General features: G+C 39.6%; 1 protein-coding gene across 1 annotated transcript; it reads right to left on the bottom strand.

The window, feature by feature from the left end:
* Window positions 1-1,021: 1,021 nt before the first annotated feature.
* LOC103173444 (protein-glutamine gamma-glutamyltransferase 2-like) lies at window positions 1,022-25,566 on the bottom strand. Its single transcript, XM_042341944.1, has 14 exons — window positions 25,557-25,566; window positions 24,960-25,139; window positions 23,696-23,929; window positions 22,648-22,766; window positions 21,956-22,084; window positions 21,461-21,638; window positions 21,170-21,308; window positions 20,694-20,797; window positions 19,821-20,063; window positions 19,285-19,557; window positions 17,971-18,128; window positions 16,699-16,835; window positions 15,754-15,904; window positions 1,022-1,198 (listed from the first exon to the last, which is right to left on the bottom strand). Exons 1-14 carry the CDS (start codon window positions 25,564-25,566, stop codon window positions 1,022-1,024), a joined length of 2,232 nt encoding a protein of 743 aa, XP_042197878.1.
* Window positions 25,567-26,416: the final 850 nt, after the last annotated feature.

Below are 26,416 nucleotides of genomic sequence, written 5' to 3'. Positions count from 1 at the left end.
TCGCCTTAGAGGGGTGCAGCGTAGGTTCGCTAGGTTGGTTCCTGGGATGACGGAGTTGACTTACAAGGAGAGGTTGAGTACACTAGGCCTATATTCACTAGAATATAGAAGAATTAGAGGTGATCTTATAGAAACGTATAAGATATTCTTAAGGGCCTTGACAGGATAGATAGTGTGAGACTGTTTCCTCTGGTTGGAGAATCTAAAACTAGCGGTCATAGTCTCAGGATTAAAGGTCAGCCCCTTTAGAACTGAGTTGAGAAAACATGTCTTCACTCAGAGGGTAGTGAATTTGTGGAATTCTCTACCCCAGAAGGCTGTGGATGCTCATTCATTGAACATATTCAAGACTGAGATCGATAGATTTTTAAAAACTAAAGGGATTAAGGGATATGGAGATAGGGAGAGTAAATGGAATTAGGCTAGTAGATCAGCCATGATCTTATTAAATGACGGAGCAGGCTCCAGGGGCCAAATGGCCTACCCTTGCTCCTATTTCTTATATTCTTATGAAAGGTTCACAAAGTTTTCGTGAAGCGTAATGACAGTGCATTTTGTAAGCGACTAATTTCAGCATGTCTCAGTTGAAACAATGAGATTCGTTATTGCGAACATGCAAGTCATTTTCAAACTGCCTTCATCAATAGTGGTTCAACTCCACTACTGATTAACATCCCAGAAAGAATAATTAATTTTAACATGAATTTCTCTGCTAAACACTATAAATGTCAAACATCATCATGGCATATCAATTTCAGATGTATTGCAATAAAGCGGAATTTTTGTTCTTGTTTCAATGTATTGACACCGTGACTGTTTTTATAGTGAGTAAATAGCAGAAACACAAAAAATAATACCACAGGGCTGATGTTCCTTTATTAAATATATTTCATCTTTATCTATACTCATCTGGGAGGTCTCCTGTAGGAGGACTCCTTTTGGGAGGACTCAGTGGGAGTTCTCAGCGCTTTAAAAATGTAATTTTGTTGCTGTTGCCACGGCTTAGCTTCGTCTGTGCTCTTTAGTTTGTTCCCGCTGCTTGACGACGTCCGTGCTCTGTGAAGCAAGATGCCACTGCGCCACGGTCAGCCGACACGGCCACCAGGTGTAACTGCAGCGTGTGCCTGCATACATACATAGGTGCTCTGTGATGCACGATACCACAGCGGCACTTTGACTCAGCGGCCACCAGGTGTAACTGCAACAAAAAACGCAAATCTGAAAATAACTCATAAACGATAGAAATACCCAAAAACATATATGCCCATGGCACTCCCAGATGCAAAACCTTTCCAATGAGGTATAAATTATGTCTCTACATCAATCGGTTACTGAGATCCTTCTTGAAGCGCAGACAGACGTTGTTGTTTTATTAGTATAGAAGATAGATTAGACAATCTTTGTGAACCACTCAAAGTTTGTCTTTATCAGTAACACCACCATTGAGCCATTTGGTTAAAATATTGCTTCATAATTACTCGCAGATCCACAATATTTTCTGTATACCAATCAAGGGACGAGTGTTGATATAATCCATGTCTTTAGGATGTTGAAATGGATGGAAGGTGTGGGTGCGAGCAGATTGCTTCATGATCAAACAACCAGTGGACACAAATAGAAAACTGGCAACCTCAACCTCAATCCCAATTGATTTTACCTGTACCTCCTTCTTATACATAATAATAATATAATAATTCTTGCATTTCATATAACGCCTTATCACGTCTTAGAGATGGCTCAAAGCGCTCCACAGAGTATACTATAAAGTGAATTGACTGTATATTTTGTGTACAAAACATGGCAGCCAATGCACACAGCAGTGTCCCACAAACAGTCATGAATTGAGTGACCAAATTATTATTATTATTATTATTTGAAGGGATTATTACCCCCGGAAAAGCGATCCAGAAATCAACTAACAACAGGGTTCATACTTACAACTTTACAACTAAGTAAACAGAAACACGTGGAATAAGGAAACTTGCCCAACATTTCGCCCTGCCCGGGAATCAAACCCAGGTCCTCTTGCTTGCGAGGCGAGTGCTCCAACCCCTAAGCTGCAGGACTCCACAACCCTCTGTGAAGAAATGTCATCAATATCACTAATTTTTCTTTTTTCCTCAACCAGATTCCTGACACATCAGAAACCCTGAAAAGCTTCCTGCTGCTAGGATCATCCTACCCGGTATTGATGACTAGGAAAGATGACTGTAAGTATGGTCAAAGAGATAGATCTTAAGGTGGGTTTTAAAAGTGGTGAGTGAGGTTGTGGGTGAGGTAGAGGGACTCCAGGATGGCATTCCAGAGAACGGGGCCAGAATGGTTGAGCACATGTTATCATTGCATCAATTCATTGTATGTGAAGTCAGTATTATTTGCAGTACAATGTAATTAAATGCAATGGCAAAGGCAAGGAGTTTATTTAATTTTGGTCAGTGTGTCACAAAGCATCACCAAACTTACACATGAGGGGACTATAACTACAGTGTCAGTTCCCCTTTTAAAAGGCAGTGGATGAACGTATTAAAACTTTATGAGATGCAGAGCTTGTCGTTGGTGGGCAGCCTTGGGCAGCATAATTATGAAAAGATCAGAAATAAGGGTAGACAGATGGTTACGCACCAATATCCAGTTTGCAGTCTCTTCAAAGCCAATGTCACATCTCCAAATTCCCTTAGATATGTAAAATGTTTCATGCGAGCAACATAACAGTGGAACCAAAACTGAATAGGAATCAATTGAACAGTCACTCAGAAGTAACACTTTTAATCTCCAACAAAATATCTAGGCTTGACTTTGTAAACTCCCTGTTTGTTGGCCTCCCCAACTCCTCCGTCCGAAGACTACAGATCATGCAGAACTCTGCAGCCCATGTCCGCTCCTGCACAAGGCTCCGTGAACCTATTGCCCCCATCCTTGCCCGACTCCACTGGCTTCCCATCACACAGAGGATACATTTCAAGATTCTGGTCCTCACCTTCAAAGCCCTCCATGGCCTTGCTCCCCACTACTTCTGAGACCTCCTAATCCCTTACCAACCTGCTTGCTCCCTCAGTTCAGCAGGATCCGGCCTGCTTCACGTCCCCCGCCTCGTCCCCCCCACCATTGCCGGGCCGACCTTCAACCACCCTGTCCCCACCCTCTGGGTCTCCATCCCGCAGTCCCTCCACCTCGCCCCTTCCCTCCTACAAGACCCGTCTCAAGACCCTTCTCTTTGATCGTGCCTTCGATCACCCACCTTCACCCTCTGCCCTCCACCCTCCCCAATCCTAACCCCCAGCTCGGGTATAAAACACTGATTGTCCAGCACCCTGCGATGTCCTCCCAAATGTAATTTTGTTGTTGTTGTTGTATTAAGTGTTATCTCTTCTCGATCCAATCCCTTCCTTTTTCCCAGTACCTTATTATCTCGTTTTCAGATATTTATCAATTTTCCTTTTAATGCCTCTCAGCCGCAATAGCCAAAGTATTCCATGATCAAACAATCCTCTCTATTTTACCACTGAAGTAAATTTTTTCAGAATAAGATGAACAGTGTTATTATATGGATTTTCAGTCGGGCTGTGTTTTTGACTTGATGGGCACCGTCTTCTACAGAAATGATTTATTGATGCCTTTGATAACACATGACAGGCAATTGCTAAATGGTGTTATTGCTCCCCATTTAAGAAAAAACGACAGAGGCATGGGACCAAGCATAACTCTTACAGAAAGCCAGCACAGGCATGATGGGCCGAAAGGCTTTCTTCAGCGCTCAATATCGACTAATAAAAGGGAGGTCAGTAGGTTACTGCAAACACAGAATTGTTGCTGGGAGAAAGGAGGATAGAATTCAAAAGTGGTGATTACAAATGGATTATCAAGACGTACGTGCGAGTGTAATAAATTCTGTATTAACATCAGAGTTTGCCACTCAACAAAATGTCAGTGAAAGAAGCTCTGCTGTTGCAAGCACACAGGAGTCTTACACTCCTCCGCAGCTGGCTATCTCTGGCGCACTGTTGAATGGTGGTGAAGTGTTGCGGTGACTGTGTTCTCTCAGCCTAAAATAGGAGGACTTGATGCATTAAATGAGGTTTTGCCTCAGTGATCTGGTGTAAAGAAGGAGAGGGAAAAAAAATCAATTTTATTTTAAAATAAAAAAGCTCTGAGATGCTACCCTGCATGGAGGGTGCTATATTAAGTACAAGTTGTTGCTGTAAAATCAGAGTTCAGTCACTGTACAGAATTAAATACCATTATCGCTTGCAATTTTGTGCATCCTCGACTTTTGAAGTTTTTGTGTACCTTAATAATGGCAGGTCTTAGAAATCAATTCCCTGATGTGAAAAACATGACAACAAATTCAAGCATTGTTATTTTTTTATGATCTCACGTGCCTATTCAATGCCTTGATAGGAAGGGGAAAGAATTGGAATATGAAAAAGGTAAAGCAAATGCTGTAAAGTCAGACCCAGGCAATGCAGGGCTGGTTGGTGCTGCATTGTCGGAGGTACCATCCTTCGGATCAGACGTTAAACTGAGGATCTGTGTGCCTGTTCAGACCGGCGTTAAAGATCCCATGATACTAACCGAAAAGAGAAGGGAATTTCTCTCTCCCGGTGTCCTGACCCACAAATCCCCCAAATAAAATTGGTCACTCACTACATGGTTGTTTGTGGGGCATTGCTGTGCTCAAAACTGACTTCCACATTTCACCCATGAGCTTCAAGACGTCTAAACAGCGTGTTAGGGCACTATATCAAATGTAAGTATTGTTATGTGTGTGTTGGCAATCTATTCTACAGCCCGTCAGTTTTCAGATCATTTCTAAAAACATTCAGTCACTGGGGAGCCTAATTTTTGCATCAGTGCGCTTGATCAGCAATGGTGCAACGAGTCCAACAAGAGGGTGAGAAATGACAACCATCTCTCTTCAAAACTGTGCGATTTGAATAGAATTTACTGATGTGTCGATGAAGTTTCTTATTAGATAAATGCGGTAGTTTCAAATCGATATGAGTGGTAAATGGGAGGTCACCCACTAACACTCAGTCACAAGGGGGTATGTGCATGGGATCCATCTAAACGCAATTCCTCCTTTGCAGTAAGAAAGGAAATGCCCAAGACTGAAGAAGAAGAGTATGGTTGAAGGCCACAAAAAGCCCAAATTAATTTTGTATCTTGCAGAGTCCTCAACTGGCCATCAATGGGAATGCCATTGAGATATAATAAATTCGAAGTAAGTCAGTGTGTGACTGCTCTCTGCTGGGTGAAGGGAGTAAAGCACACAAAGAGGTCAAGTCACCTCTTAAAGTCAAACATTGTACAAGGGCTAACTTTGCTGGTGCTGTTTCCTCCAGGTGTGTCCACATACACACATCACTAAAAACAAGCTCACGGATACAAAAAGTTACCAAAAAGGCTAATGGGATGTTGGCCTTTATCTCAAGGGGACTGGAATATAAAGGAGAGGTAATGATGCTTCAACTGTAAAGAGCCTTGGTCAGACCCCATCTGGAGTTCAGTTTTGGGCACCTCACCTCAGGAAGGATTTTTTGGCTTTGGAGGGGGTGCAACGCAGATTCACCAGAATGATACCAGTGTTAAATGGTTAAATTATGAGGATGGGTTGCATAGACTTGGTCCCTTGAGTTCAGAGGTTGGGGGGTGATCTGATTGAGGTTTATTAAAATAGTCAAGGGATTTGATAGGATAGATACAGAAAAAAATATTTCATCTGGTGGGGGAATCCAGAACAAGGGGACATAATCTTAAAATTAGAGCTAGGCCATTTAGGAGTGAAATCAGGAGGGAGTTTGTCACCCAAAGGGTAGTGGAAATCTGGAACTCTCTCCTCCGAAAGGCTGTGGATGCTGGATCCATTACATTTTCAAGATTGAGGTGGATAGATATTTGTTAGGTCAGGGTATCAAGGGATATGGAGCAAGAGTGGGTAATTGAAGTTGAGGTATACATCGGCCAAGATCTTGGAACAGACTCGAGGAGCTGAATGGCCTACTCCTGTTTCTACGTTTTTAGTTTCTATGATTATCTGTACATGCGATAATTGTAGCAGGGGATAATTATCATATGACACAGCACATTTATCCTCTTTATTGTTAAGGAATCTTCAGGTATATCCTATTATTAGATTCTTCATTTTGTTAAATCAAGTGATTTTAAAAAAAACTTTGAACAGCTCAATTTATACGACTATAATTGCAACTGTGCCACAGAAAGTAAAGTTAGTGTTATTTGTGCATCGCATCTGATTAGCTGCGGAGAATAAATAGGGCTGTAAAAATGGACATAAAGTCGTTGCTTTGCAGAAGGGTGCTAATGCGATAGAAATAAATCTAGAGAGATGGCGGCATTCCAGCAATGGATTATCAAAACCATAAAGGATTAACGGAAGAGTTATTTCTCTTCAAAACACACATCCGCAAGCAAAAGAACATAAGAATTGGTAGACGAAAGAAGATGAAAGAAGTCCATCCAGTTTGCCTTCCACCATCCCGGCAGTCGCATGCACACTGCATGTACCAAACTATATACTGTATCCCAAGATATTATTTCCTAATAGAAATCTATCTAATTTGCTTTTGAAAAAAATACACACTCACACATCTGTCTTTTCAAGAAGAGGTTAAAGATCCTGTGGCACTATTCGAAAAGAAAGGAGTGAGTTTCTCTCCCATGCACATACCCCCTTTCTGTCCTGGCCGACAATCCCCCAGATAAAATTGATCACTCACTTCCTGGCTGTTTGTTGGACATTGTTGTGCACAAATGAACCTATAAAATGCAAAGTCACTACACTTTACAGTATAACTTGGGACATTTTGCTGTTATAAGTGCTATGTCAAATGCATGGGATTGTTTTTGTTATTACACACACAATTAAACATGCACACACACAGGTTACAAATACACAAATATACACAGATACATTCACACAGACACACACACACACCATACATTATCATCACAATGATAATGATAATAATAATATATGTGACAATATAAAACAAACATAGTTTCTATAATCATCAATGCAACTGGTACTGTTAATGAGACTATTCAGAAATGGCTTGACAAAATACCCGGTGAACAAAATATCAACCTTCTGCAAAAGGTAGCTATTTTAGGAAGCTCAAACATACTGAGAAAAATAATATGTAATGTGGCAGTGTCATTGGTTTGGTTGACCCATCATTGAAAACCATTTAGAAACTACCTCTACAGAGAGATTCAAACTGTAATAACATAATAATTATAATAGTAATACATATATACACAAACAGCATAAAATATGAATTTCTGCACACTCACAGACCTCTTTGTTCTCTCTCAATCTTTGCTAAAACCCAGTTTGAGGTCTTTTGAAAATAAAGGTGTAAAATCGAAAGTATCAGTACATGTTGGAAATGTCAATCTGGATCTGAAAATAATGATAATAATCCTTGCACTTGATATAACACCTTTCAAGTTGGGAAAAAATCTCAAATAGCTTCTCAGTATTTACTGTAATGTGTAGTGACTGTGTATTTTGTAGGCTAAAAGGAAGAATGCAAAGTTGGCTCTAAACCAGCTGCAATTAAGACTCAAACACAACATGTGGAGGCCTGTAGCTCAGTGGTTAGAGCACTCGCTTTGCAAGCGAGAGACCTGAGTTCAATCCCAGGCAGAGGGCGAAACCTTGGGCAAGTTTCCTTACTCCACACAGAGCCTAATAATAATCCCTCCAAAAAAAACGAATAATAAATTGGTCATTTTCAATCCACGACTGTTTGTGGGACATTGCTGTGCGCAATTGGCTGCCGCGTTTGCCCACAAATATACAGTCAATTCACTTTACAGTGTGTTCTGTGAAGCGCTTTGGGACGTCCTCCCGACGTGAAAAGCGCTATATCAAATGCAAGGATTATTATTATATTATTATTATTATTATAACATGTGATAGTCTATCCAAGATCAGTGCTGATTTCCCTGCTGTGCATTTTAAGCATTTTCTGTTTTTCTCTCAGAATTCCAGCACTAACACTCATCCTTTTAATCTCGTCAGCAAAATTGAACGTGACACTTACTAGGAGTCAAAACAAAAAGCATTGAAAAACCACAGAAAATAACCCCAAGGCCATTTTTCACCTGTGTTTGTCCAATTTGCTGAGAATTGCTACATACTGAAAGCATTTCAAAAGCCTTCAACTATCACAGATAAATAGAGAAAAACAAGCGAAATGTCATCTCCCAATTTCAACCATTAGATGGTGCTAATAAGACTTAGTCATTTTATTTACAGCCAGAATAACATTTCACAGAATTACAAAGAGAATCTCACCCCCATTCAAATCCCCCACAAAAAGCATTGATATTTTTTATATCTCCATAAACAACAACAACAACAACAACAAGATTCCATTTATTGAGCGCCTTTCATGTCGGGAGGACGTCCCAAGGCGCTGTACAGTTGGGTCAGGACCCGAGCAGGGGGGGAAATGGTCAGGGTGAGGGGAGGGAAGGAAGGGAGCGAGGAGGGGGTAGAGAGTCGAGAGGGGAGCTGAAGGCTCGGTCAAAGAGAAAGGTCTTGAGACCGGCCTTGAAGGAGGAAAGGGAGGAGGCAAGACGAAGGCACTGGGGGATGGAGTTCCAGAGCCTGGGGGCTGAGAGGCTGAAGGCCCGACCACCGCTGGTAGGGCGGTTGGGGCGGGGGATGTGGAGCAGACCGGAGCCAGAGGAACAGAGGGTACGGGCAGGTAGGTAGGGGGATAGTAGGTCGGAGAGGTAGGAGGGAGCAAGGCCATGAATGGCCTTGTAGGTGAGGATGAGGATCTTGAATTCGATCCTCTGGGGGATGGGGAGCCAGTGGAGGCGAGCGAGGGTGGGAGTGATGTGGTCCCGAAGCCTGGTGCGGGACAGTACACGAGCTGCAGAGTTCTGAGTTCTGTACTCTACAGTACATCATCACTGCCTCCAGAGGACTCCTGCACACTTCTGAATACTGAAAAGGATCCTTATCTGTTACCTGTTAATATTTGATAACCGTGATAATTTTGCCTCATCCTTTTCCTCCTCTTCCCTCATGTTTTGAATCATTTGTTTCTCCTTTTTGCCCACCACTCTCTGGAAATCCATCCCAGAGTCCCTTTGCCTCACCCCCTCCCTTGCCTCCTTCAAGGTTCATCTCGAGACCTTCCTCATTTTCCCACCACCAACCCCCTTGCCCTCCACTGCTCTTGAATCCAACCCCCAGCTTGGGTGCAAACTCTCGACTGTCCAGCACTTCAGGACATCCTCCTGATGTGGAAGGTGCTATATAAATGCAAAATCCAGGAAAGAAAACATTATTGGGAACATTGCTTCCTTCTTGCCAACATTCAGATGCAGGAAATTTGTGCTCATCCATACCTAGACATCATCAAACAAGCGGACAGGACATCAGCGGTCTGGGAGTTGCAGCTGGAGGAGGAGTAGATTTGGGTGTCATCCGCATACATGTGGAAGGTGACCCTCATTTTCTTCCTGATATTTTTTGTTAGCCATACGAGCCCCCTTTAGTCCTTGCTGGAATGTATTTGCTCTGTGCTTTTTCAATCTCACCTTTAAATAAATGCCAATTCTGATCAACTGTATTGTATTTAAACTACTTCATCTTTCATAGCAATACAAATTTAGTTTGAATCTAAGGTCCATTACTGAACTCCTATAAAGCATTCCAATGGATCGGGTCCATGGGATTATCACATCGCAGCACAGTTCCCTGTCTGTATTATGGTATTGCTAATGGGTTGCTCACACGAATAGAATACTATACTAAGTATTTAAGTAGTGATTTTTACTCATACAAATGTGGAACAGTTGCAAGAGCTTAACTGTGGGGCAGGGTTGTTGCCTGCATCTCTCATCACCAAAGCCTAGCACTGTGATTGACGGAGTCTCAGGCACTAAGGCAGAGCTCAAGAACTCAGATACATAAACCATGCATTTCAGAAATCAACCTTCGAGGCAACAATTTCCAACTTCAAAAGCAGGGATGTTTACTTACATAGCGGCAAGCTGGCGTTCTTTAGCTCCTATCTTCATAATCATTACAACTGTAGGGCACAGCACGCGCATTAATTGCTTGATGAGATTCTTATTGCAACCATGCTGTATAAGTGTTTCCCTAAGGAAAGCTTTATCCTCCAGGTCATGTAAGATTGCTGACAGCTTTAGGCATTGACTAAGATACCAACTGCAAATTATTTTCAGCTCACAGTCTATGGCTGACACTCCGGTGCAGTAATAGGAGTAATGGTGTATTGCCAGAGGTGTAATCCTTTGGACATCAAACCAAGATTCAGTTTATTTGTTCATGTGGATGATAAAGTTCCCGCACACTATTTCTTCTAAGGGTCAGACAGTCTTTCAATCACAAGGACATCACAGCTGAGCCTGATACTGTCCTCAAAATCCAGCAGCAGAACAAAAGTAAATAGGTTTAGAGCTGTAAAACTGAAATTTCTTTACCCAACAGTTAATTAATGAATGGAACAGGTTGCCAGGAAAGGTGGCTAAGGCCAGGACAGTGGACTTATTTAAGAAACACCTTGGAACTATAATGTGAAGAGCATAGGGTAGGTGTTCTGGAATGCCACACTTCCAAATGGGCTGCATCGTTTTCAACACCCAAACACATTTTTGTGATTATATGCAGACTGAGTCCGTTGAGTGTTTCAAGAGGGTAGGAGATAGGTATATGAAAGGTAAAGGCTTGGAAGGTTATGGGGAAACGGCAGAGCAATGGGATTGGACAAACAGTTTGTTCTGAGCACTGGTACAGACTTGAGTAGCCGAGTGACTTCCTTTTACCCTATAAATTTCTATGAATCTCTGAAATCTTATCAAAGACAAACCATCCAGCAACGGTTCCTGAAAAGAGATTGTAAAACTACTCTGTCTAGTTTTACCCTCATTAAACAAGAAGCAACATGGCCAATTTTAGTATCTTAACTGAAGCCCCAGGCCCTTGGCTGTCAGGAGAAGCTATTATCAGATAACTTTTAATTCCAGATTCTTCCACTTTTATTCATACTGAGTTCCGTAAAAGCATCACGTGCTACACAAGTTTTTGCACAGCAGTTATCAGACAAATTAGCTATGTATGAAGGGAAACCGACGTAAATTCATGTAAGTACGTAACACTTCTGCACACATACCAATGGAAGTACTGGCCGAAGCTTTGCTTCATTATTTTGGAACTTGTTCCCTTAGCGCCTTGCTGAGGTACTGCGTTAACATGTTGTTGACTGGTAATGGATCACATTATTTATAGGAACATAAAAGATCAATAGCAGGAGAAGGCCATCAACTCATCGAGCTTGTTCCACCAGTTTTTTAGATCTTCGCAGATCTTTTAATCACAATGCATTTAACTGTATTTTTGTATTAATCTCGGGCTGTGTGATTGATCACGTGCAGATGTAAATTACATCTGGGCAAATATGTGAACAGAGTAATGCTTTGGGATGTGCGGGTAGAAGAATTCTTTACAGACACAAGAAACTATAGATTGCAACCATTTCACTTGACAGTATACAATTGATAGTGCACATCTTGTAGCATTGTGTACCAGCAGAAGTGCTTAACCTTGCATCAATACCACTTAGACTTTAAGTACATTCCATAATCGTATTCATTGATCCCTGTGAGGGTCAGAAATTTTGACAGTATCTAGCAGTAAGTAGGAACCCAGTTGTTAGTCAATTGGTGGATTGCTTTCCGGTGGTAATAATCCCTTCTAGACAGACAGACAGACAACTAACTAACTAACTAACTAACTAACTAACTAACTAACTAACTAACTAACTAACTAACTAACTAACTAACTAACTAACTAACTAACTAACTAACTAACTACCTAACTAACTAACTAACTAACTAACTAACTAACATCTGAAGGCCAGCACCTCCAACAATACAGTACACTCCCAATAGTGCACTGGAGGAGGGTCAGTCTATACTATTTGAGTTCAAAGTCCCAACATGGGGCTTGAACCTAAAATCCTCTGACTCAAAGGCCAGCGTGCTACCAACTAAGCCGGGCTGAAACACATTGTGTGGCAACCATTTCCCTTGATATACACACAGCTTTTTGTTCAGCTTTGCTCAAACAGTCCCCGGCCCAATTCCAAAATAGGTAAATGTCAAACTTTCTTCAGCAAACTTCAGCTGAGTACAAAAGGAAAACTGCCACAACTAGGCAACCAAACAAGCCCTTGCTGTGAACCATTGCAAAGGAGTGACCGAATAGTTTGTTAACTTGCCAAAGCACTAAAATTTAAAGAGATCCCACGCAGAGAACCATAGTCTTGCGAGAATTAATTCTTTACTTACAAAATCAAACTGTGATGCTCTCCCGTATTCAAGTGAACTTGGCTACAATAAAGTATTGGTTTGTTTTACGCTCAAATCATTACTGGGATTTATAATAGGGTCAAGTAAATGCAACACATATTTTGCCTGGTTCCCACACACCATTTCAAGCAGTTCTTTTTCCAGACTAAAACTCTAATTTCAACCATCTTATCTACAATTATATTGAAGGAAAAAGACCAGTGATTTAAATTTTAATGTTGCTTTAGATGGCAATAGATAGGGAACTGTAACTGCAGCAAACTAGAGAGAGAAGGAACTTTATCGATTCCTGACTAGGAACATCTTACACTTGACTTCTATCTCCATCCCGTGTAACTCATTTCAGTTTCTAAGCCCTTCAAGAACTCATTGTGAACTTATGGTAGTATAAGTTGGCCTAAAATTATTACTTACAATCCTTTTCAGTTCCTGTAGCATGCATCAATTATTAATTATCAATACTGGGAGGCCAGCAAAATATTGTCCTGAAGAGAAAAATTGCATTAAATGTAAGGCACATTATTTTTTTCACATCCTAAAATGTCTCTCACATGCTAATAAATTAAATGAACTGTTTCACAATAGCAGCTCAATCTGACTAGCAGAATGTGCAATTCTGTCCATTAATAATAGAGGCATGAAGCTCTTTTGCTTTCTTGATTTCAGACAGGATCGATGCTTGTGTATACAAGAAGGGGAAACTTGCTTGAGCTGTTGTTTCTTGGTTACAAGACATTTGGGAGAATTTCCGTCTGGGTCTAGATTTATTCTATTTTCTTAGCATTTCAGGGCATCCAGAATTTGGCTAAATACGGGCTTAATTATGAAACCTCGAAAGTTTTCTAAATAAAAAAATGACTAAATTGGTCATTCACCTCCTGGCTGTTTGTTGGACATTACTCGGCTACTTTCATCTGCAAACTCACAGCAATTACGGCGAAGTGCTTTGCGACGTTTCAATGTAATAGACGCTGTATTATGTGCAAGGATTAATATTATTTTTATTAATAAAAAAATGGGAATGGCTGGCTGCCTAAACTAATCAGAGCTGGGACTCAGAGGACATAAACTGATTCTGAAGCATTATTAGTAGCTACCCTGTAGCCTGAACAATACACTATTTAATATTCAACAAATGCAAAACATTATTCAGTTGAAATCAAATATCAACCATGCAAGCAATTTGCAGTCGCAAACATGGTTTTAACTGCAGATGTATCATGGATAACATTTCATAGATACTGCAGTTCGTTCTCTTTAACAGCCACCGGCAGACATAATTGTGTGAGAAATATATATTATTTAAAAAAATAATAATCTGATGATCCATTGCAGATCAGAGTTTAGTGGTTCTTTGGATCAGACTGCTTACCTTTAACATCAATTGTGTCATAAGATTGCAAAATATTCACAGGAAATGTATTTTAAATGATCTAAACAAGTAACTTTATTTGTAGAACTGAATAATTGTGCTTGGGCGATTTTTAGTTTTTTTTAATACTTTTTATTAAAGTTGTTAGCCAATTTTCTTCATTGCTAGAAAATACTCACACTTTTTATGGAAAGTTTTTGAAGAGTGTTATGTGTTATGTTCAGTTTAATGGTTGCAATTTGGAAATGTGTTACACAGTGTTGAATGAACACTCCTCACCGACTATACCATCCAATACTGTGATAAATTCAGTCCCCTGAAGTCTTGTTCAGCTCAGGCACCTTTGAGGACAATAATAACACTACAGGATTGAGTACTTTCTCACATAGAAGTCACAGTTCCATTCTAATTCCGAGGCTTTTTATGAAGATTATGAAGACTGAATTGTTTGGTGTTCTTTCCACTGAATTTCATTTAACAGAGTCCACAGACATTCACAGACATGGTAGGTTTCAAAGTGTGCCTTTGATACTTGAATGAAAAAGAATAATCATTACAGGTAGAGGTGTTGTTACTTCAGCTCTTTTCAAGTGGGGTTTGGGGAGATTCTTAAATTCAGTTTCAGATTTAAAATATGATAGTGTTTTTGCTATAATCAATATTAGGATTACAGAAAGATATCTGTTAGGGTATAAGTGGAATATTTTTTCCCAGCAGTTTCCTCTCATACCATTGTTTAAATAAATAGAGCTTAACTGTTTTTAACTGTTCTATTCCTCTCTGCCTTCCAGTCCACTGTGAAGGTGGTCCTATCCATTGAAGGCTGCTTTGAATGCCTATAAACACACATTGCATTTTACAGTCAAATCTTGTGAAGTGCTTTGAGATGTCTCAATGATGTGATAAGGTGTTATATCAAATTAAAGTATTATTTATTATATAAATGTGAGTGTCACAGAACCAGGGTCTGATTTAGAATTAATTTGTATGACAATTATCATTTGTAGTTATGTTCTCTCATTTTCAATAGACCATCTCAATTATGAAAAGTTATGCAACAGACCATGCTGAGGCATGCAATTCCACCTAGTCTGAACATTTGCCCACAAAATACACAGTCAATCCACTTTACAGTGTATTCCATAAAACACTTTGAGAAATCTCGATAGGGTGATAAGGTGCCATATTAAACACAAGGACTATATTATCATTATAACTGCAAGACTATTTGTGTGGGAAGAGAAGAGCTAAGGATACACAAAAAAAGTAAAAGAAACAAATTTATTTTTAAACCTTGCAAAGCATTTAATGTAACTACATAATTTGTTATTGTACTAAAAATCACAATTATGGATAATGTAAAAGATTTAATTATTATTGCAAAACATTAGGTGAATCAATTCCATGCAAATAATCAGCTAAGAAGAAGAATTTATGCAAATCTCAGGGATTATAAAGAACCATTGGAAGTTAGTTTAACACTTGGCTTTAAGTTAGAGTCGTTCGTAAATATGGGCTTGATTTTCCTTAAATGTTAAATCACCGATGTTGGTTTGAAGTTGCCTTAAACTTATTATGTGTTAGTCTGGCTTAGTAGGTAACACTCTTGAGTCTCTGGGTTCAAGCCTTATTTCAGCAGCTCATGGTTGAGGGTAATACTACAATACAATACCAGGTGAATACCTCAATGTCGGAAGTTCCATATTTTGGATGTGATGTTAAACTGAGGTTAGAGTGTAAAGATCAAGAGACTGCATTCGATTCCATAACTACCCTAAGTGTAAACGAGGCAGAAAGATACATAAAATATATATAATGGCAATTATAATTTACCATCTTGTATTCGAGAAAATACGAAGGAAGAGAAAATACAAAGGGAGAGAAAATAGATTTAAGCGATAGTGATACACGGGTTTTAAAATTAATGAAAAGCTTTTCAGAAGGCAGACAGACTATCCTGCCCATTTTAAAGGTGCCAGTCTGCCATTTGGCTAGGGATTCACCAATGCCGGTTTGACATAAATATTCTTGAATTGCTTGACACCTCGAAGTTGATCGCTGCAAAAATCCACAATCAGTTTCCTTGTGCCTGCTCTTTGAGGGGTGAGTTTAATTCTTATCTCTCCCAATTGTTTGGAAAGTAGCTTTTTGGACCTGAAACAGGAGATGAAAAATAAAGTATCAGCACTGCCGATGTTCTCATCTTCAAGCAGATGCCAGCCCAGCCCGATTGGGAGCACTCTCATTTCTGAGTCAAACAACAACAATAAATTACAAACTACATTTGCATAGTGCCTTCCAGGTCAGGAGGACGTCCCAAGGCTGCAAGTTCAAGCCTCTGAGTCAAACGTTTATGAATTCAAGCCTTACATCGGGATTTTGAGCTCATAGACCCATAGAAATTTCTCGTGCATTTGCTATTGTGCATTATCATGTCGGAAAGACATATCAAAGCACTTCACAGGATTTACTGTGAAATGGAGTGACAACGTATTTATAGACAAATACAGCAGCTCAATCACGCACAACAATGTCCCAATGTATTATTTTGCGGGATCGTAGGCCAGGACACAGGGATAAACTCCCTTGAGTTTTTCAATAGTGCCATGGGATCTTTAACGTCCACCTGAACCAATAGACAGATCCTCGATTTAACATTTCATCCATAGGCCAACCCTCTAACAATGCAAAACACGCCAAGCACTGTATTGCAGTGTCAGCTGAGACTTAATTGCAGTGAATGCAAATTGTCCATCAGATTTGCCTGCGGATGCACAGTCACTACACTTCACAGAAAACTTTAAGACATTACAAGGCATTACGAAAAATACAAGGATTGTTACAATTCTAAAAAAAATCAAAATCTTCCTCCATACACATCATGGAAACCAGATGGGCAAACTGACACATATTCCACTCAGATATCGATAACTGTGGCTTCTACTTACATGTCTGGCATATCCTGAATAGATTTATCGCCAATTCCCTCCACGTAGAAGGTACAATTAGTCAGCGTAATCGGCAGAGGGTTCGTAAAGCTGATCGTAGCACAAATTTCTTTGAATTGTATTGGCTCACCGAGGATCTGGGAAAACAAAGATAAATGGTCATAATCATCGCCTCTTGCTAGAATTTATACTTTTTGTATAATGTTAGAATCATAATAGATGTTGCGAACGGGTTAACTTTTAAGTTAAGTGTTGGGGGGCAACTGGACTGACAGTCATGGGGGAGGACTCATCTGGTTTTCTCTGTTTTTGAAAGAATAACGGACAGGGGCAGGGGGTCACCTCTTATCAGTAAATGACAACAAGCCCACAGAGGTAACGGTCCAAGGTACCAGTCGACACAGGATCTCGACTGAGCAATAAGTCGCTAGATTCTGACAGGGCCTGCCAACCGGAATTGTATTGGCTCACCATAGAACTGGGAAAACAAAGATAAATTGTCTTAATCATCAACTTTGTGACTACATTTTTTACATAGTTCATACCCAACTGTCTCCCAAAACTTGGTTCTCGTATGAGGTCATGAAGGTCCGTCCTCATCCAAAATTCTCGTGAGAATCCATTGTATCAGTGCTTTCTAAGCCAATAGAGCCTGTTTCCATGTTTACTGTCTGGGCTGACAATGCATTCACCTTTCACTTCATAGAATCCTTCATATCATGAGGATGACTCAAAGAGCTTTGCCCAATAGGCTGGATACCCGAGGGAGGGAAGCAGGGTTGGAAGAGAGGTGCGTCGGGAGAGAGGAATGTGCCATTCTTTGGTTAAACTCAGATTCTGTTAGCTCATATGGGTGTTAAGAGAGAAGAGACTTTCGTCCCATGACCTGACCAACAATCATCTGGATGAAATTCGGCATTCAAATCATGGCTGTTTGGGTAGCACTGCTGTATGCAAATTGCCTGCCGAGTTTGTCTAGAAAGATCCAGTCACTACACTCTACAGGGAATTTTAGTAAAGCACTGTTTGACTTTTTAGATATTATATTAAATGCAAAGATTGTTATTCTTAATCATCATAATTCCTCAAATTCTGATTGTTTGGGGATAACTGCATGGAAATAAGTCTTAGGAGCTGTGTAATGTATCACATTGGTCACAAAGCTGCATACAGCATTTGATGTCTGATTGATCAATGATTTTGCATGTGGAGGGCAGATTGATCTGGAAGGAGGAGGTCTTATCAGTCTTAATATTTCAGAGCGATTGTTACCTGAATGCCTATCTTTGGGTTCTTGAGCGAAATCACTTTTCTTGTTATATACATCGCTGAATTTTCATCCACTGCAACTGCTGATATCATAATAAGTAATTGTGCAGAAATCGACTTGCTGTATTCATTGTACAGCACCTTCAGGTTAAAAATCATATCTAAAAGAATCAGCGATAAGTTTGATTGAAACTTTTCATTTAACCTTGCACACAAATACTCTCATTACAATCCCACTGGCACACCACACAGCACTCAGTCAACGGGACTCTTGACTCATAGAGGACTTGTTATCTATGTGGCATGATTGGAACATCTGCTTCCTCTGTGAAATCAGAGGCAGATGTAATCACAGTCTGAGTTGATGCTCCAATGCATTGCTGGGGAAACACTGGCTTTTTGGAGATGGCAATCTTTGGAAGAGTCGTTAAACAGAGGTCCTGTTTACCTGATCAGTTGGACATTAAAGATTTGAAAAGAGTATGGAATAACTCTTGATGTCCTGGCCAACAATCAATCACCTGGATAAAATTGGTCAATTGCATCATGGCTGATTGAGGGACATTGCTGTGTATAAATTGGTTGCCATTCTACAGTCAATACATCTTAAAGTAAAATCCTTAGAAGGGCTTTGGAGATGTGATAAGGAGCCATATCAAATGCAAATTATGTTTTAAATTGTGCATATTTGTGAATGTTTTTGTTCTCTTTTTACAGCAAGCTGGTCAAACATTTGGCAAATTTAAGTCAACACATAACAACATTTTTTAAAATGGGAAACATCAAATTCAGGATGTGAGTGGTTCAAAAATAATCCTTGATTATAGTCCTTAGATTTGATGTAGCACCTTTTCACATCTTCGACAAGTTTCAAAGCAATTCAGCAACAACAAAAACTTGCACTAATAAAGCGGCCTCCACGCAAGGTAGCGTCTCAGGGCACTTAACAGAACATACTGTAAAGTGAATTAATTGACTGTATATTTTGTGGACGAAACGACCGAGTGTCCCACAAACAACCATGGATTGAGTGACCATATATAAAATATATATAATCAACTGATGTCCTTGAAGCTGAGTTCCCAAAGACATATGAAGCCTCCTACGGGAATCTGAGGTAGCTTTTCTTCACATTCAAATTTCCTTTTTCTCTCCTTATTTCCAGAAAATTATATCCAAACCTACCACAGCATGTCACATTTTTGAAGTATAATTAACCAGTAAATACACCACTACAATACTCATGTCAAACCAGCATCTATTCCCCCATCCTTTTCCATTCTTAAAGTACACATATTATTTACATTGGCACATTACCTTTCTTTGGACCAATTGGCAAGTTAGATTCATTTTTCTTGCCACATTTCTTCAATATTTCACCATTGTACAAGATGGTGTGCGCAGTAATCATTATGTCGCAATATTTTTCCTTTGTGGCCTTGTTTGAGAGGTATATCTCAATGTCAAGATCGGAACCATTCATGTGTTTTATGGGAGTTATCACTTTCAGATATATTTCTTTATCCACAGGTTCAATGTTTATTCTCTCAATATTTGCATTGTTGTAAGTTTGCCTTTCCTCTGCGGAGCCTTAAGATTAAAGGACAGAGGAATATGTTAGCCCAGTAGATGTTGTTTTAAAAGTGAACAACACAAGCTTCAATTTGCACTTTGCACATTCTGACATGAAAGACACTATATAAATGTATTATAACTGTCTTCTACGCTTTGTAAAATAAATACTCCCATTTGAGTAACCAGTTATAAGTTTACTGAAAACAATACAAATATTTGTATTCTATTTTTCAAAGTTTCATGCCAACACAGACCCCTCCTTTCTCATCCCTCCTTACCCTCAGGACATTTGTAAAAAATGGTGATATCCACACGTTCATCATTCTTCACACCTTTTGTGCTGATGAACTTGCCGATTATGCTAGTGTTCACACTGATTTTCCTCAATTTTTTAGCTTCATCCAAACACCATGAAACATGATCTGCATTCACTTCACTGAAAACAAACTTAGTATCATATTTCTCATTGATGTGTCCATTTTTGATGGCTTTGATGGAGGTTGGGCCGCAGCAGTAGATACCTGAATCAAAACCAAGTGAATATTAACAAAATGCCAACTCCACGATAAGTGGACATCAAAGTATGTTTGATATCAAGGTTTTAGAGCATTTTTTAAAACATTTTTCATGTTAAAGGCTTGTTAAATAAGTATCATTCGGATGAATGTGGAGTCCAGCAGCGACGTGGCAAACAAGAGGACCTGGATTCGAGCACCAGGGTCACTCAATCCACAACTGTTTATAGGACACTGCTGTGTGCAATTGGTTGCCACGTTTCGCCCACAATATACACAGTGAATTCACATTACAGTATATTCAGTCAAGTGCTTTGAGACGTCTTGAAGACGTGATAAGGCACTATATTAAATATAAGGTTTCTTCTTATTATGCATTATTCTCACATTGTTAGCAAAGCAATACTGTGGATACTCTTTGTCAAAATCATCAGCTGTGACAAATGCACCAAATGATGATCTACAATTGTTTTATTCATGACAACTACTTAATAAAAAACTATGGAAAACCTCTGGCTCCAGTTCTCAAAGGCACCAATATTTTTCCTAGGTGAATATATTTCGCCAAGCGCATAACATTACAGAGCTCTCACAATTCAGAGTGCCCATAAATACCCCCAAGCTATCCATCTTTACCTTCACTTTTCTCCTGTGGAGTTGCATCCAGTACTTGCCATCCATCAAACTCTGGTTTCAGATCACATCGTTTCATCCAACATTCAGTCCAGCAGTGAAAATTCCTTCCACATTAAAGAGAACAGTTGGAATGAACAATTCTTAATTTCTTGGCTGAAGTACAAAATTAGTGTTTGAAGCAACCTCTCTGAGCAGGATTGTTGGCCTATTAACAATGAAATGTAACTTGTGCTTTACTCGCGCAGGAAAGTTACATGCAATAAAGCAGGAAAATTAAAAGATAGAATTGGTCATCCACTTCAAGGCTGTTAGTGCGACATTGTTGGGTTTGCCTTCAAAGACACAGTCAACACACTTTACGATAAATCTTGAAGTGCTTTGCCACATCTAAACGATGTGTGTTAAGGCGTTTTATCAAATTCCTTAGTAAATTCCTTGCTAAATTAAAGTTACATATACTAAGAAAGCAAAATTACCATATCAAGTCTCTTGATGCACCAGGAATTTTTTTTCCTTTCATATCCACAATGCACTCGATTTCCAGATTTGCATTTGTGTCATGAGCAGAGTTGAAGTTTGTAATGGGGCGACTAGGAATCCCCAAACAACGGAAAACTGGAAGAAATCACAAGTACAAGATAGCATTCCGCACAAGTGAAATTTGATGTTATTCATTCAGGCCACCTGTGACCAACAATTTTAAAACCTAAACCATGGAAACAGAAGATAATTGAATGTGCAAAAAGTGCCCTTATTTCCCTACGTACCAGTACAGGCTACTGCTGCAAATACCCAACACTGGCCATAGCGAACAGCTTGGAAACCACTTTCATGCCACTGCTGAAGGATTGAAGTACTTCCATTCCATAGCAAAGGATTCACGCCATCGGGGTAGGTCGAAGACCATCTGCCGAGCAATATTCCTTTATCGTCTTCAGAATTAATCTACACATACATTAAAAAAAGAAAGAACCATTATAATGCAGGGCAGTAACACAGACAAGAAACAAACAAAGACTGAAGTATATGGTTGCAGGGCTCCATTGGGAATTGCCCTTTACAATCCTAAACATGTGTCCTCTTGTTCTTCTCTTCTGGAGCACTCAAATGTTTTGAGTGGTCAGTCATACTTACACTTATTGAATGGGAAATAAAATAGGGGATTTATCCTGGAAAACCATAATCCTTGACATAACCGTAATTTCAATCCTAAATTATCACGTTACTCACACCAATAGCAACAATATGATTTCAGCACTTACCATCGCTGTCACAACCCTGCTGACATAAACCGGTTTGTTCCTTTTCGAATAGTCCTTGGCTGGATTTGCCAGGAAATTGTTGCTTTGATCCAGTATGGCCAGACAAATATCGAGAATATCTTTGTCATACTGAAAGTGAGTTGAAAAAAACACAGTGACAATACATGCTCATTCTGAATTTGTAAATGTCAGCTTGGTTTCTTGTAGTCAATTTCAGAAAACACATACTTGATCCAACATCACGCTCTACGGCATCAAAAATACCACAGCAGAACAACGTTTAGCTGAATACTGATTACCCACTGGTTGGTTTATTCCGGCCTCTTAGTAACCTAGTGTGCTCTCGCACAGCTTCACACATGCGCACAATCACTGCAGCAAAATTAAGCTTTATATTTGACTTAATACTTTTATGCAGTGAAAAGAGAGAGACATAGATGTAGAGAGAGAGATAAGCAGAGTGGGAGTGCAAGAGCGAGAAGGGCTAGCACTGTGGGACAGTCCAGTGACAATTCAACTGCTAATGTAGCAATCTGTGTTAGTTGTTATTGCAAACAATTTCTATTTTGTTCTCCAATTATCTGCATTGTTTGCTTCACCTCAAAGCAGCTTTAGTTTGGATAAATCATCTCTCTACAAAATACTTTTGCATTCAACAATGTTAACAAAAAATTGAGACAGCTTGCTAGTACCTGCCCAAAATGCCAAGCTAAAGTTTTGATGAACATCTTGACCCCCTGATATAACAATCCTTGATCACTCTGAACGTACTCTTTCAGGTCTCGCTTGTTGTCCATGAAGACGTCATCATCTGAAACAAATCAAACTATTTTATTCGTGCCAAGATAAATGGTAACTGCAGCATTACTCTGGTATTGAAAACAACAAACCCAAAGCAGATGTTAGAATCTCAGCTGCCTTTATTACACAGACTCGTACTGTGTAAAATTGATGCGACTCATCATGTTTCTAATGGTTTTGCCCTGTGCAAATCTTCTGTAAGCAATGGCGTTATCATGTGCTGGTTGAAAGCTGTGATGAATTTCCTGTTGCACAGTTATAAAGAGAAATCATATTCGAAGCACCATTTAAAGTTCACTATGGATGGTGAACTTTACATCCAAAAAGCTGACATTTTCAACACTGACAGAGGTCGTTCAGCCCATTCAGTGTTTGTGTCATTGCTAACTATTTTATCCAAATTGCCCTTGATTATTAAACCCACTTTCCATCACTTGCCCCAGAACTACTGCAAAATACTGCAGATGCCAGAAATCTGAAAAGGAGTTGTATGGAGACCATTCATTTGAGTTGGAGAGATGCATAGGGCAATATGAGAAATACGGGGAAGTTTAAATTTTAGTATCATTCCTACTTTGCAACTCAAAGTAGTTCAAGGAGAAAACTCATATCCAGCTCCTCTCTGCCCAGTAGATCATAATAAATAATAATACTATTTTATTTTATATAATGCACTTTAATCAGCAACTGTGCTACACTGGCTATATTGCCATGTCCACAGTGGCACCATTTCACGACCATGTCTGTCAACACTTAACAGCCAACCACTTGATGTACGTTGTGTTCAGTAAAATGAGTTGTGGGTAGAATAGGTCTGTGATATCCAGAAACAAGAACAAAAAAATGCCCCTAACTCCCATTGCTCAGCCAAGAGAATTGTGACCCTTATACTTGATTAACATTTTTTAATAGCAAGAGTTTCACTTGAAGGAACTGTACCTTCACACCATGGATTGAAGAGCAGGACAAACTTTCCCATCTCAGCAGTTGCAGATTTCCCGTCACTCGAGATCTTGCATTTTAGGCTGTAGTGACCAATAATGGAGTTGGCAGGTGGCAAGATTATAACGGACAATTCACTTCCACTGTTCTTGTGAACAGAAGCACTCCATTCATTCTTCCTTAACTGGTCCGCCAGCTCAAACTCGATCATTGGTCCTATATCAGTCACACCTGAAAGGCAATATAGCAGAAATAAACATAACCAGTGACATTCTGGAGATCTCGTGCAACTCACATATTGTGTATGCTGATTTATTCGAGTCACCGGGAAGTTTCACAGTTAATAATGATAATAATAATCCTTAGATTTGATATTGCACCTTTCTCATCAGGAGATGTCCCAAAGCACTTCACAGGATGGCACCTCCAATAATACAGCACATGTCACACCCCAACTACTGTATTGGTGAGTCAGTTTAGACTACATCAGTAGGGCTTAAACTTATAACGTTATGATTCAGAGGTGATTGCTACCAACTGAGCCAGACTGACACCTGGTTCATGGATATCATAGGAATTTTGTCCTTACATTGTAACTATTACATACATCCCTCACCCCACTTTATTCTGATTCCACTAATGTGACTCCACTGTTCACGCACACTTTTAGCACGTTCATTACTTCAAGTCCCAAGCAGGACAAATAGGACAACAGACATTATCCTATTAATTAACAACATCAATACCACAGACAAGGTCATCTCGGACCACTTCCTCATCTCCCTCTTCTCCCACATTCGCCTCCCCTCTTACAAGCCCTAATCCATTTTTCTCCACCCCTGGAAAAAGTTTCCCCTGAGTCCATCACAAATGCCCTCTCTTCCTTTTACCTCTTCTCCCTCCAGCCTTCCACGCGCAGAGATCCTGAAGCAACCATCAAGCTGCTGAATGACCATCTCTCCACAACCTTCAATTCCCTGGTTCCCCTGAAATCTAAGGCTGTTTCCAAACCCCTGGTACAAGAGTCATCTCCATTCACTCAAAAAACAAACACAGACTCTCGAGTGCAGGTGGCAGAAATCCCCCTCATCATTCACCGTCACCTTTACCTCTGCACCTACCGCCTCTCTCTTTCACAGGACAAACCTGACTTTTACTCCACGAGAAACACACGACTTACACACACAAACTTATCATCACCATATGAGTAACATTAGCCAAAGCAATCGGTTCCTTCATTTCTCTGTAGATGCGTTCTTACCTGTCTTCACAATGAAGGTGATTTTGTCAGTTTCCTTGTCATAATTCCGACCATCAAAATACAAGGTAATGCTTATTTCCTTTCCTCGTCTGATGATCAGTCTCTCCTTGCCAAACTTATTAGTTTTGTGCTGAACATTATTTTGCTCAAAGTGAAAATCAATTTTGGACAATTCCAAAACTAGAAAAGGAGCAAATCGGTTATCAACAAGACACATGTTCAACGCATTGTAAATAGTCTATTCCCCAATGTCAAAGCTAATTTTCTTTTCAAACTAAGTTCATACTCTCAACTTTGTGTGCAATTGAACTTTGGTGCGGTATAACTTTCTTTTTTAGCAATGCATTTAGATTTAAAACATAAACTGCACGGCAAGAATATTGAATTCATTTCCTTGTTTGCAAATTGATTTAATTCACCCAAAACTTTTTTTAAAAAAGCGCTAAACAAAATTCCCTTCTATCTTTCATTCATGTGACTCTTCACTGATTGAACTGATGCATTCTCTCCCCCTCCCTTATTAAGGTCAATAAATAACATTAATCCACCGCCTTCCATTTAACTATTTTGTTTCTGTAGTTAAAAGGTTATACTCACCATTTGCCATTTTCACTCTGAGATCGATTTCCGTTATCGGCTCGGATTCAATAACTCTCTCCCTCTCACAAACACACTCTCATCGTGTGTGGCTGTATCTCCTCCAAAATTCAGTTTGTAGACTTTATACTTTAAATCCAGGAAGTCACGCCCAGAAACTTGTGAATGAGTAGGTGCAAAATATACAAAATAAGTTGTTTTAGGGATTGGGACATTAGGATGGGTGAAGTTTCATGTGGAATATAAACACAGTCAGCAACTGTATGTTATTCTTTGAAACTGCTTTTTTGAGGTAGACAAAGACAAAATTGAGCAACCAAACATGAGGGGACTAAATATTCCTATTACCGGCTTTCCTCAATCTGCAGAGCACAAGTTGTTCTTTCATCCCCACAGCAAAATAAACTCTTAAAATGTAAATCATAATGTAAATGAACGGAAATATTGTTAATCAAAACAGTAACACAAATCTGAGAACCTCAAACACTATTCTCATTATCATTCAATGAGATCTTCCAATAATATAAATCTACCTCAGCATTTGCTTCAGCCACTGACTTTTTGCCCACGGGACATACAGTCACTGCACTTAATAGTGTTTCCTGTGAAGCGCTTTGGAACATCTTCCTGGTTTGAAGGTGCTATAACAAATGTAAGGATTATAGAATTATTATCATTAAAATCATATGAGAATGGCAGAACTGTGATGTACCATACGTGGAACTCATTTTGATTCTACTCCTACAAAGAGAAACTTGACAAAGACCTCAATCAGCAATGAATGTGTGAAACCCATCTTCTCAGAGAGTAGCTACAGAAACAAATCCCTGAATCTCTCTCGTTGTACTTTTTGCACTTCA

Source organism: Callorhinchus milii, unplaced genomic scaffold (assembly GCF_018977255.1).
Source record: "Callorhinchus milii isolate IMCB2004 unplaced genomic scaffold, IMCB_Cmil_1.0 Scaffold18, whole genome shotgun sequence".
Taxonomy (NCBI): domain Eukaryota; kingdom Metazoa; phylum Chordata; class Chondrichthyes; order Chimaeriformes; family Callorhinchidae; genus Callorhinchus; species Callorhinchus milii.
The sequence above is the reverse complement of the archived record's forward strand: the minus strand, read 5'-3'. Positions and strand labels throughout refer to the sequence as shown.

Excerpts from the sequence above, each read along its gene's own strand:
- LOC103173444 (XM_042341944.1), bottom strand. Across the intron at positions 23,930-24,959 it reads CACCTTCATTGTGAAGACAG|GTGTGACTGATATAGGACCA; the intron begins GTAAGAACGCAT and ends ATTGCCTTTCAG. Across the intron at positions 20,064-20,693 it reads TCCACAGGAGAAAAGTGAAG|GTATCTACTGCTGCGGCCCA; the intron begins GTAAAGATGGAT and ends GTTTTGATTCAG.